At 45.7% G+C, this 10,895-nt stretch overlaps 1 protein-coding gene across 1 annotated transcript in view; it reads left to right on the top strand.

The window, feature by feature from the left end:
• Positions 1 to 488: 488 nt before the first annotated feature.
• The window catches only part of si:ch211-246m6.5 (von Willebrand factor D and EGF domain-containing protein), a 61,383-nt gene continuing 50,976 nt past the window's right edge, over positions 489 to 10,895 (top strand). Inside the window, exons 1-2 of the mRNA XM_056301579.1 lie at positions 489 to 648; positions 9,891 to 10,075. Of these exons, the coding sequence (XP_056157554.1) occupies positions 552 to 648; positions 9,891 to 10,075 (282 nt within the window). The 5' untranslated portion in view covers positions 489 to 551. The remainder of the gene's footprint in view (positions 649 to 9,890; positions 10,076 to 10,895) is intronic.

The following is a 10,895-nucleotide window of genomic DNA, read 5'->3' as shown; positions in this document are numbered from 1 at the left end:
TCCACGAAGCCAAAATCATGCCATGTGCTGGAAACGTGGACTACTCAAGTTTTGATCAGGAATGCCATGTGGCTTTGATGGATGATAACTCAAAACTGATTATGTGCGTTCTCGTAGCGTTGGAGAGAAGTTCAGTTGAGTTGAGTTTAATTTAGTTATCGTCCCCTTGACACAAGTACAAAGCGCCCACCTACAGAGAGATTTTTGGAGGCTCTTTTTAATGTTTTGTTGCCCCCCCCCTTTTTTTTTTCCCGCAGAGCCAGTTCTCTCTGGGGAATCGCCGTCTGGAACACGCACCGTGCACGCCTCTCTCTCTCTCCTCCTCTCTCTCTCTCTCTCTCTCTCTCTCTCTCTCTCTCTCTCTCTCTCTCTCTCTCTCTCTCTCTCTCTCTCTCTCGTGTAATTAACTGGCTTTAATGGGGAGGTGAAGTACCGACGGTTACGCCGCTTTCCGAACTCGTCTTCCAATGGGACCAGACGACTGAACACAGACTGTGCCGTGTATACAGCAGTCTTGTCCCAGGGTCGGATCTTGTTTGTTGTGCACCACCATGGATCGCGCGTCAAACCTGGTGCCAAAGCCTTTCCCGGGATGTTTACGCATCGCGCTGCTCTGCGTCCTGCAGCTGAGAGCGTTCACCCAGCATGGTAGGTGAAGCCCAAATGAGGTGTATTTGTTCAGAAAAAAAATTGTTGTTAGCTACAAGCCATTTTATGTTCAGAAAAGATGCGCACAAAGACAGATGTAGAGAAATCCATCTGCTGACCGCATTCAACCCCATTTAGGTTTGATATTTTGTGCTTTCACTTTAAATAAAGTGCATTGCATTCAATTTTAATGCGCGCAGTGTGATGTTGATGTAATTGAATGGTTGATTGATTTACTGAGTGATTGACTGATGACTAACATCCCGACTGTGTCAATGTTGTGTTATTATTTCTGAAACGACGAGGATGAAAATGCCTGAGTGTCTAGAATATACTGGCCATTTTAGATCAAGAACAGAGGTCCATTGTATATCCAATCAAATGGGTTTGTAATCTTTTTTCCCCCTTAGGAATGTGTAACACATGTGGAGGTGGACACTTGAAATGAGTCGGGGGGCTCCGGCTCCGTGAGTTGGTGGCCTCTCTCTTTAGCCCGCATACCCATCAGTCAACGGGCTCAGAGATTAGACAGACCTTCAAAGACAGAGACTTGTGTATGTAAAGGAAATCGCAGACCAGGGAGCCTCTGCAGACTCGGACCAGCCTGTACACAAGACATGGTAGCAGAGCTGAGACAGTCCGCTCAAAGGGAGACTGCAGCCAAGTCAGACTGTGTTTGGAGAAGTATTAAATTGTTCAACAAGTCAGCCGCTTTTTGAACAAAAGGCCGTGGTGTGCATGCCTCCAAATCGTTCAGCCAAATATAAAGTGATTACCTGCTTTCTGAATGAAGCTGTAATGAATCTGTTTTCAGGATTAAGTTTTGGATGATCCCTCTCGTGGTCATATCAACAGAGCTTTAATATCAGTTATAAGCTGTTAATGACCGCACTCGTACTCATTTCCCTGTACGCCTTAGTGGCTAAAAATAAAACTTAAAGAAAAAAAAAGAGAGAAAATGATTTCAGGGTCGCTCTAGTTGAAGTGAAATTGCAGACTTGACTCAGTACTCAAAAATGGGCCCTTCATTAAACTCGAACGACTGGGATTTCACTCCTACCTAAAACGACCGACCACGTGCGGTCAAAATGACCGTCGGTTTTTAAACTCTATATTTCAGTTTATTCTGTTTTTTTGCAAAACTTGAAAATATGACTTAGGCCATTATTTTAAGAAGGTGACGATATGTTAGTATGCAATGCACTAATTAAGTCTGTTAGGAAACGACTGACACCAAAAATTAACATTTTAACAACTATAATACTATTTTTAAACAATTTAAACTTCAGAGAGACATGGTCGAATTTGAATAGCAAAATGGAAAAAATGAAAATATCGTAGCGAGTTCGGGGGGACAATGCAACCACAGGAGCTGCCGCGGCCGGGACGCGAACCCGTATCGCCCGCACCGCAAGAGGTATCGCTAACCGCTCGGCTAAAGGGTCAGACCTGCGAGCCAGCGGCCAGCGTGTCTTCTTATCCATGCACGTTACAATATTACCTAATAATTGAAAACACATATTGTTAATGTAACAAATGTAACAAGGCCTATAAAACGTGAAATGTAAAAAAACTTAAAATAAATACTGAAACAGTACCAAGCAACGACCGGAACTTCAAAACTACTAGAACGACCGTGTGCGGTCATTTTGACCGCCACGATTTTTAAAATCTATATTCTGTCAAGATAAATACCCAATTGAGCTATTAATGCATTACATATGTTAGTATGTCTGTTAAGAAACTAACCGACACCAAAATTAAAATTTTAACAACTTTTAATACTATTTTTCAAACAATTTAAAATGGCCGCTGTCCAACACCTGTAAATACTGCAACGCCTCGGTGGTAGTCACGGTGCGTCTGAAACGGCGTCTGTATCCAGACATGTTGGCAGTAATCACAAATCAAGTTTAGACTATTGCTCTGCACTGGAGAACGCGAGTTTTTTTTCAAGGACAGAGCAGCGAACTTTGCGAAGGAAATGACGCGACCAAAACACGTCATAAATAGTGACATGACGCGCCCGATCACGCGCAAATTACGAGCGGTCATGATGACCGCCCACGGTCGTTTTAGGTTGATGTTATCATAACTTTTTTTGTGCAATTGATCTAAAGCTAATTTTAAATGCAAATACATGCAATTTTAGGAGAATTCAGGGAGCGGCAGGTCTGTTTCTCCGACCCCCCCCCCCCCACAAAGTTATTAAATTTTGCAAATCCAAAATGGTCATAATGACCGTCTTGGTCGTTGTATTAAAGTTTGGTCTGGAATAGAAGCTAGTTCCCAGCAAACAAAAAACATCCCCAGCACGTCCCCTATAGGTCCTCTCCGATCGTCAGGTAAATGTCATTGTGTAGGGTTTGCATTACATCACGGGGACATTATTGCGGGACATTAGGGTAAAGTCCTCTAGACGTCCTCATGACGTCCCGGGGACGTTATTGCGGGACGGCCCTGTAACATCACGAGGACATTACAGGGACGTTAGGGAGAAGTCCTCTAGAAGTCACCGTGACGTTAATGCGGGCCAAGGACATTATAGGGACGTTAGGGGAAAATCTTCTAGAGGGCCCCGGGACGTCACGGGGATGTTGTCGGACGTTCTTCGAACGTCTCGCCATAACGTCCCCGTGACGTAATGAAAACCCTACACCACGACATTTACCGGACATTCGGAGAGGAACTTTAGGGGACGTGCTGGGGATGTTTTTTTGTTTGCTGGGTTGTTGTCCGTTACTGTGGACGTCCAGTGGTTATTCGACATGACAGATTAGTTTACAGCTGCGACGGCATGCCCTCTGGTGCCTGTGTTTAGTGCGTAATTTAAAGGTGAGGGCGTTTTAAAGGATGGTTGTCCTCTCTCAGCATTGATTTGTATCTCCTTTCCTGGTCATGTCCCCGGTGCCAGCGCTGTCACCACAGATCAAAGCACGTTTCCTAAAACCTCCAAGGGACAGGGTTGCGAGATGATACCGCATAAAACGTGATACCCAGAGTTGTTTGTGTTGTTATCCCTGTCAGGTGGATGGCCTGGAGGGGATTATGCGTTTGGTGGCCAGTGTGTGTGCGTCTGTCCGCGGCTAATCTAACAAACTACTGGACCGATCCGCCTAAATCTTTTTGTGCACAGCTATGGCTGTATGATGAAGAACCTCACGTGGTCGCGATGATTCAAAACCTTCAAAAAACGTTTCTTCCCGTTATCGCCGCTCCCTCTCTTCATTCACTCTCTCGCTGGCTTGAGCATCGCTGCTCTCTGTCACTGCCTGATCTGAGTCAACGGTGCGCATGCTTGTACCTGCGCGACTCACATCTACGGCTGACTCAGATTCGGCAGCGACATGATCAAAAGTTATTAAACGAATTTTGATAATCCAAAAAGCTACACTGCGAACGTTATAAAGGAACAAATTCCTCTAGGTTGCAGTCAAAACAGGAAGTGTTACATATTCTTGTCACTGCCCGATCTGAGTCAACCGTAGATGTGAGTCGTGCCTGCGCGGGCATCAACGGCTTACCCAGCTTTAATATATTATGCAAATAAAGACAGGGTTAGGCCCAAAACGGTCGCATAGCAAACCTTTTCTTTTTGGAAAGTGCAAGTTCATATAAGACTTGGTCAGAGTCGTGTGAGGGTCCACCTAGGTGGCTGCACATCCACAAACTGACAGGCAAAACGTTTTTAATAGGTAGATTTTTTTTAGCTTGAGCACTTGAAAGTTGGCCGCTGTGCAAAAGTCTTATAATGGCAGGAAAAACACTGTTTTTTTCTGTAAGCGTGTGCACATACCTGTCCGCTGCTACTGGGCCTGTCAGCCTAATTTTTGTGCACAGTTATGACTGTATGATCAAGGATCTCTCATGGTTGCAGTGATTCAAAACTTTTGAAAAACCTCCTTTATACTGCAATTGAGTGCAAACTCCTCAGCTGGTTTGTCACCAAAGTCCGAGCATCGGAGAAGGGGAGATACACCCGGTGGAGATCTGAACTCTCCTTAATGCACTCTTCTAGTTCACTCTGAAGTAATTTAAGCACTCGACTAACTTTTACTAAAGTTTTAAGGCAAAAGGTCATGCTCTGGTTTTGGTAAGATTTAGCAGTATTTGTGTTCCGACGCTTCCCATAAGGGTTAAGTCTCTCTCTCTCTCTCTCTCTCTCTCTCTCTCTCTCTCTCTCTCTCTCTCTCTCTCTCTCTCTCTCTCTCTCTCTCTCTCTCTCTCCCATGCTGCTCTTGTGTTGGGATATCTGCTGCTGTCACAACATATAAAAGCAGGTTGGTCGTAAATTTTCTGCCTTGAACAAAGTTTTGATCTCCCCTTCCGATTGCCAAGCTTTTAAATGTAATTAATGTAGTTAGTGGTTAGTCTAGTAGTGGTAGTTGCCAGTTAGTTGTCATGACCCATATGAGGGCCACATGTTTAGCAAGTCTCAGAGGTCATTTATTTCACTGTAGACACACACACACACAGCCAGGAATCTGCCCCAACAGTAAATGTTAATCAGACAGAAATCTTTTGGGTTTAAACCAACCAGGGTTCATATCCTGTCCCACCGTCACCAGACAGCGTATGCAGACACACACACACACACACACACACACACACACACACACACACAGACACACACTTATCTACATGCACTTGGCCTTTACCCTAACCAAGGATAGTATTTCCATCCTCACCCTATGAATTCGGTGTCATCTTTCTCTGTCCGCCCTTCTTCTGTCCTTTTCATGTGTAATTGTGCGCTTGTTTTTCTGGTTTGCCTCGATTGTGCCGCACTTTGTTGGATATGGCTTCAGAAAAATGCCACACATGTAAAATTGTTATTACTGCTTATTGGACTATTTACCAACCTGCTAACATCTATTTCAGCACCTCTGGTATATTCTTTGCGCCTTGTCACCTATCAGCTCGCCTGTATATTGTCAATCCTTGTGTACATGTAGCGAAATCAGGGGGCAGCCGGGAACCGCCGCAGCCGGGACATGAACGCTGGTCTCCGGCACCACAGGCGACTAAAGGGTCCGACCCGTTAGCCAAGGGCTAGCAAGTCTATTCATCCATGATCATTACACTACCCCCCTCCCCCTCCCCCTCCTTTGGGAAGTGCATCCCCACACTTCAGCATACCAGCTCCCTCACGCCTCTGGGCGCACGCGCTTCCGATGGCCTCACGGTCTCACCCTCCCACTTCTGGCACCAATGTAGCGAATTCAGGAGACAGCCGGGAAGCGGACCCAGGTCGCCTCTTTAGTCGACTGGTTAATGTAGTCGCCTGTGGTGTGGGAGACTACTCGGGTTTGCATCCTGGCTGCGGCAGTTCCTGGCTGCCCCCCCAAATTTGCTACATATATATCTGAAGATTGTTGTGCTGCAGTGTTGTTATTCTATGTTAAGTACACCGAGAGCCACGAAACCAGAGTCAAATTCCATGTATGTACATGGCCAATAAACATGATTCTGATTCTGGACAGATATTATTTGGGATGGGTTGTAAACATCAAATTACTGATTAATCATTAATGGAGACTCAAGTCGACGTTTGCATTGTTCGTGGATTTAAAAAAAAAGAAGTCTATTGTCATTAATAGTGCACATTGAAAAGGTTCAAGTTTGATAATAGCAAACTGATGGACAGTGTGCTGACTGGAGATACACATGGTACATTGGGACATGTATCTCTGCAGATGGTACATTGTGACATGTATCTCTACACATGGCCTCCAGTGGGCAGGGCTAGCTAGCTCGCTGGCTGTCTGTCTGGCTTAGCTTGCTTATTGATGGAAAGACCCCGCCTGGGTCATTACCTTGTCATTTGAACATGTACACGCATGCCGATTACTTGATTTAATCGTTCTGACCACCCACCAATGAATCGACTGTGAAAAAAAAAATAGCTTGTGCACATCCATCCCTTGTTTTTGTTGTGATTTACTGGCAGCCTTAGATGGGTGTGGTAACATATAGCAGAATCTACTTTCAACTGCTTTGCTGTGACTTTATTTTGCTCTGCTATTGATTACACATGGCACGAGACAATTAACTGGCACCTAAGAAGCAAAAAAAAAAAGTGAAGTTAATTTCCGGATAAATAGATCTATTGTAAAACACTTCCAAATCCATTTCAGGAATAAACAAAAAAAAAACTAACTGCATAATCTTAAAGCTCATAATTCAGTTCACCACAAATGAAAAAAAAAGGTCCTGCTTTGTAGAAGTCTTCTCGTTTTGCCTAACAAGAATTTCAGATTCCACCCTTCCCTACGTTTCAGCTTCTGTTTGACCCGGGTCTAAATCTAATGGGCTTCCATTCGGGTCTGAGTGACATGCCCTGTGGCCCCGGTCGTGTTAACATCACGCTCTGCCGACTTAATCTGCTTTACCGAGAACAGGAGGACACACAGCTGACTCACACACATCTGGGCTGCCAAGGGGCTTCCAGAAGGATCTCCCACCCACACCCCTGGGGGGGCTAATTCATTAACACCCCAACCCCCCCACCCCCCAACCCGGCTCTGTAAACCTATTAAGTAGGCAATTGGACCAGTTTAGCCGACAGCCAAAGTCACGCCTTGCCCCCCCCCCACGCCTCCTTAAAACACAGTTGTTTGGACAACCTGTGACCTTTACCTCTTCTGAGTCTGGTTTCCAGACGAGCTATATGGACAGACACAAGGGACGATGTAAACGTGAACATTTGCCCTCCCGGGGGCTGTTAATATGATGGTTGGCCAGCTAAGACTTTGTTTAAGCCTTGGATCACTGGCAGCAATTGGGACCGGTCCATTCAAAGCTTTGACGCCGTTAAGACACCTTAAATTCCTTTCAGTGTTTGTTTTCCTTGTTTTGTCCCCCCCTCCCCCCCCTCACTGACATTTCCAAGCCATGTTTTTTTTTGTCACCCGCCCACCACAATGTAAAAAGGTTTTAAACTTAGAAAGTGAAACGGGAACGCAGATGGTTTTGTCCGAGGTGAAAGAACAGCTTGTTCCTTTTGTTTAGGTTTGTTAGGAAAGGGCTCTGCTGATGAGTTTAGGGGGCTAGCTGCGTGACCCGTTTGACTTTACAGACGCTGGGCTTTTTTTTCAGAGTTTGGTAGTGTGGAAAACTACGTGTTCTGCTCAAATAACTCCCCCTGGTCTTTCAGCCCTCCAGCTGCAAGCTGTGTTCAGAGGCATGTCACGGGCCATTGGCATTAGCATCCCTTCCCGGGGCGAGTTTAAAGAGGCAAGGGGGCTCTGAGGAATGTCTGTTATTCTTAGCAATTTAGATAACCTCTGGTGGTGAAACGATCCTCTTTTAAGCCGATGAATGTTTCACGAGCGCTGCAAGGACACACTCATCACACTCCCCCCCCGTCTGTGCTTACATGGAATACCATCTGAATGCGATCTACCAAACACCCGTGCCATTAGTTTCCGGCTAGTTACAGACATTTAGGTAGGTAGTTAGACAGAGAGACAGACACGGGTCTTTAAAAGGTAGGACTTGCCTCGAAGAAATAAGATCTCACCATGACTTGAACATCACATTGATTTCTACAAGCTTCCTTAGTTTGTGAAAAATGTCAAATATGACAAATCTGGCCTTCAATCCTGCAAGATCCTACAAATTTGGCTGTTCGCTAGCTCAACGGCAGCGTGCACCAAAGAAAAAGTAAAAATTCCTTGACAGTGAACAGTCTAGTAAGAAATGTCAATTAAGTCTTATTTGTCACATTCACAGTGTTAAGTTGTAAAACTGATTATGGAAATTAACACCACCAATGACCTTTTTTTTTGGATTTCCCCCCCCTTTTTCCTCCTCCAAGTGTATCCGGCCAATTACCCCACTCTTTCAAGCTGTCTCAGTCGCTGCTTCACTCCCCCTGCCGATCCGGGGAGGGCTGCAGACTACCACATGCCTCCTCCGATACATGTGGAGTCACCAGCTGCTTCTTTTCACCTGACAGTGCAGAGTTTCACCAGGGGGATGTAGCACATGGGAGGATCATGCTATTCCCCTCAGTTCTCCCTCCCCCCCGAGCAGACGCTCTGACCAGCCAGAGGAGGCGCTAGTGCAGCGACCAGGACACACACTCAATCTGGCTTCCCACCCGCAGACACAGCCAGTTGTGTCTGTAGAGACGCCCGACCAAGCCGGAGGGAACACGGGGATTCGAACCGGCGATCCCTGTGTTGGTAGGCAATGGAATAGACTGCCATGCCACCCGGACGCCAAATCTGGCTTTCAATCCTGCAATCACTTGCTAAACGGCGGTGTGCGCCGAAGAAAAAGTAAAAATTCCTTGGACGTGAACAGCCTAGTGAGAATGATGTCAATCAAGACTTATTTGTCACACTCACAGTGTTATTTTGTAAAACTGATTATGGAAATTAACACCATAAATAATCCTTTTTTTTCTCTTTTATGTTATTGCATGTTTTTGAAACAAATAATGGTGTTTAGGTGCAGACTACCTTTATCTGTATACGCAACCTGTTTTCTGATAGGCTTTAGTAAAGAGACCTTTTAAAAGAGCCTATTCTTGAATAAATAAATATTATCAGGCAGTATTATGTTTAAACACAGCAACATACTACTTTCCCAGTCTAAATAGAGGATCATACTGAAAACTTCATTCCTATGGAGCGGATGCTTTTGGGTTAATGCATTTGTGTAAAGTTGACCATCAGTCATTCTCCAGTAAACTCAGTTAAGGACTAAGACAGGAAGCCCGCCAGTGTTTTCTTATGTTTCCTCTTTGGTGAAATAGTAGAAAATACTAGAGTGAAGGATTTTTTTTTTGTATTTACCTGGGGAAGGTTTCAGCTCAATCCAGCTTCACATTCATCCTCACTTACACATGATTGACTTTCCCGGTGCAGCTGCCCAGTACAAAGCCAGTCCACTACTGTTGGGAATTGAGTATCTCCACTGGAGCAGAATGGGGATTACTGCCACGTTCAAGGGCATCTTGTCAGTAGTCATCAGAAAGTGTGTGTGTGTGTGTGTGTGGGGGGGGGGGGGGCTCTCTCGGTCTTGTTCCTTGCTGCTGTGGAGACAAGTCCTGTTGATAGAAGTCATTCTTCACTTTATACAAAACATTTTTTCCAACATGCTTATCAGTAACATATTACTATACCAGGACTGTATCTGTATCTAGTAAGGACAGTCTTCACCTGGCAGTGTTAATACTGGTTTAGCCAGATAGGACGACAGGCTAACAATGACTCTGTCTCACCCATCACCAGCCCCAGAGTGCTACCCGGGAGGTCACCGGACCTTACGCAACCCCTACCGCAGCATCGACTTCGACTCCACCGAGATCCAGAACACCGCCATCCAGGACCTGGTCTGTGACCACTCGCTGGTGGCCGGCTGGTACCGCTTCAGCATCAACGGCAAGCCAGCGGAAATGCCGACCAGCTGTGTGGAGGTAAGGACGCCTGAAAGTGATGCCTGGGCACCTGACTCGTAGTGCTGGGGGATATGTAAAATGTTATTATCACGATAATCCTAGGGAATTTTACACAGTATTGATTGACATAAAGATATCTGCTTACCTATGCAAAAAATACCATGTTTGTGGGCGGCATGGTGGTCCAGTGGTTAACACTGTTGCCTCACAGCAAGAAGGTCCTGGGTTCAAACCCCAGACCGTTCCAGGTCCTTTCTGTGCGGTGTTTGCATGTTCTCCCCGTGTCTGCATGGGTTTCCTCCAGGTGTTCCGGTTTCCTCCCACCATCAAAAAGACATGCACGTTAGGGCTAATACTCCTGCCTGTGCCCATGAGCAAGGCAACGGAAAGAAGAACTGGAGTTGGTTCCCGGGTGCTGCACGGTGGCTGCCCACTGCTTCTATACAACAGGATGGGTTAAATGCAGAGAGAGAATTTCACTGTATGCATGTACAAATGACAGTTCATCATAGTGAACTATGTGGTAATGTAAAGTATGTCAGACCCCATTTTGTGAGAAGCTGTAGTACATGTTTGTTATGCTTAATTTGGGCAACAAAATTGTGTGTCGCATATGATGATATCCACATTTTATATTAATGCCAGCGGCACAGTGGCGCAGTGGTTAGCGCGGTTGCCTCACAGCAAGAAAGTCCTGGGTTGGAGCCCCGGGGTAGTCCAACCTTGGTGGGTCATCCCAGGTCGCCCTCAGTGTGGAGTTTACATGTTCTCCCCGTGTCTGCTTGGGTTTCCTCCGGGGGCTCCGGTTTCCTCCCACAGTCCAAAGACGTAGGTCAGG

Source organism: Lampris incognitus, chromosome 21 (assembly GCF_029633865.1).
Source record: "Lampris incognitus isolate fLamInc1 chromosome 21, fLamInc1.hap2, whole genome shotgun sequence".
Classification (NCBI taxonomy): Eukaryota; Metazoa; Chordata; class Actinopteri; order Lampriformes; family Lampridae; genus Lampris; species Lampris incognitus.
Note: the sequence above shows the minus strand (reverse complement) of the source record. Positions and strands in the feature narration are given on the sequence as shown.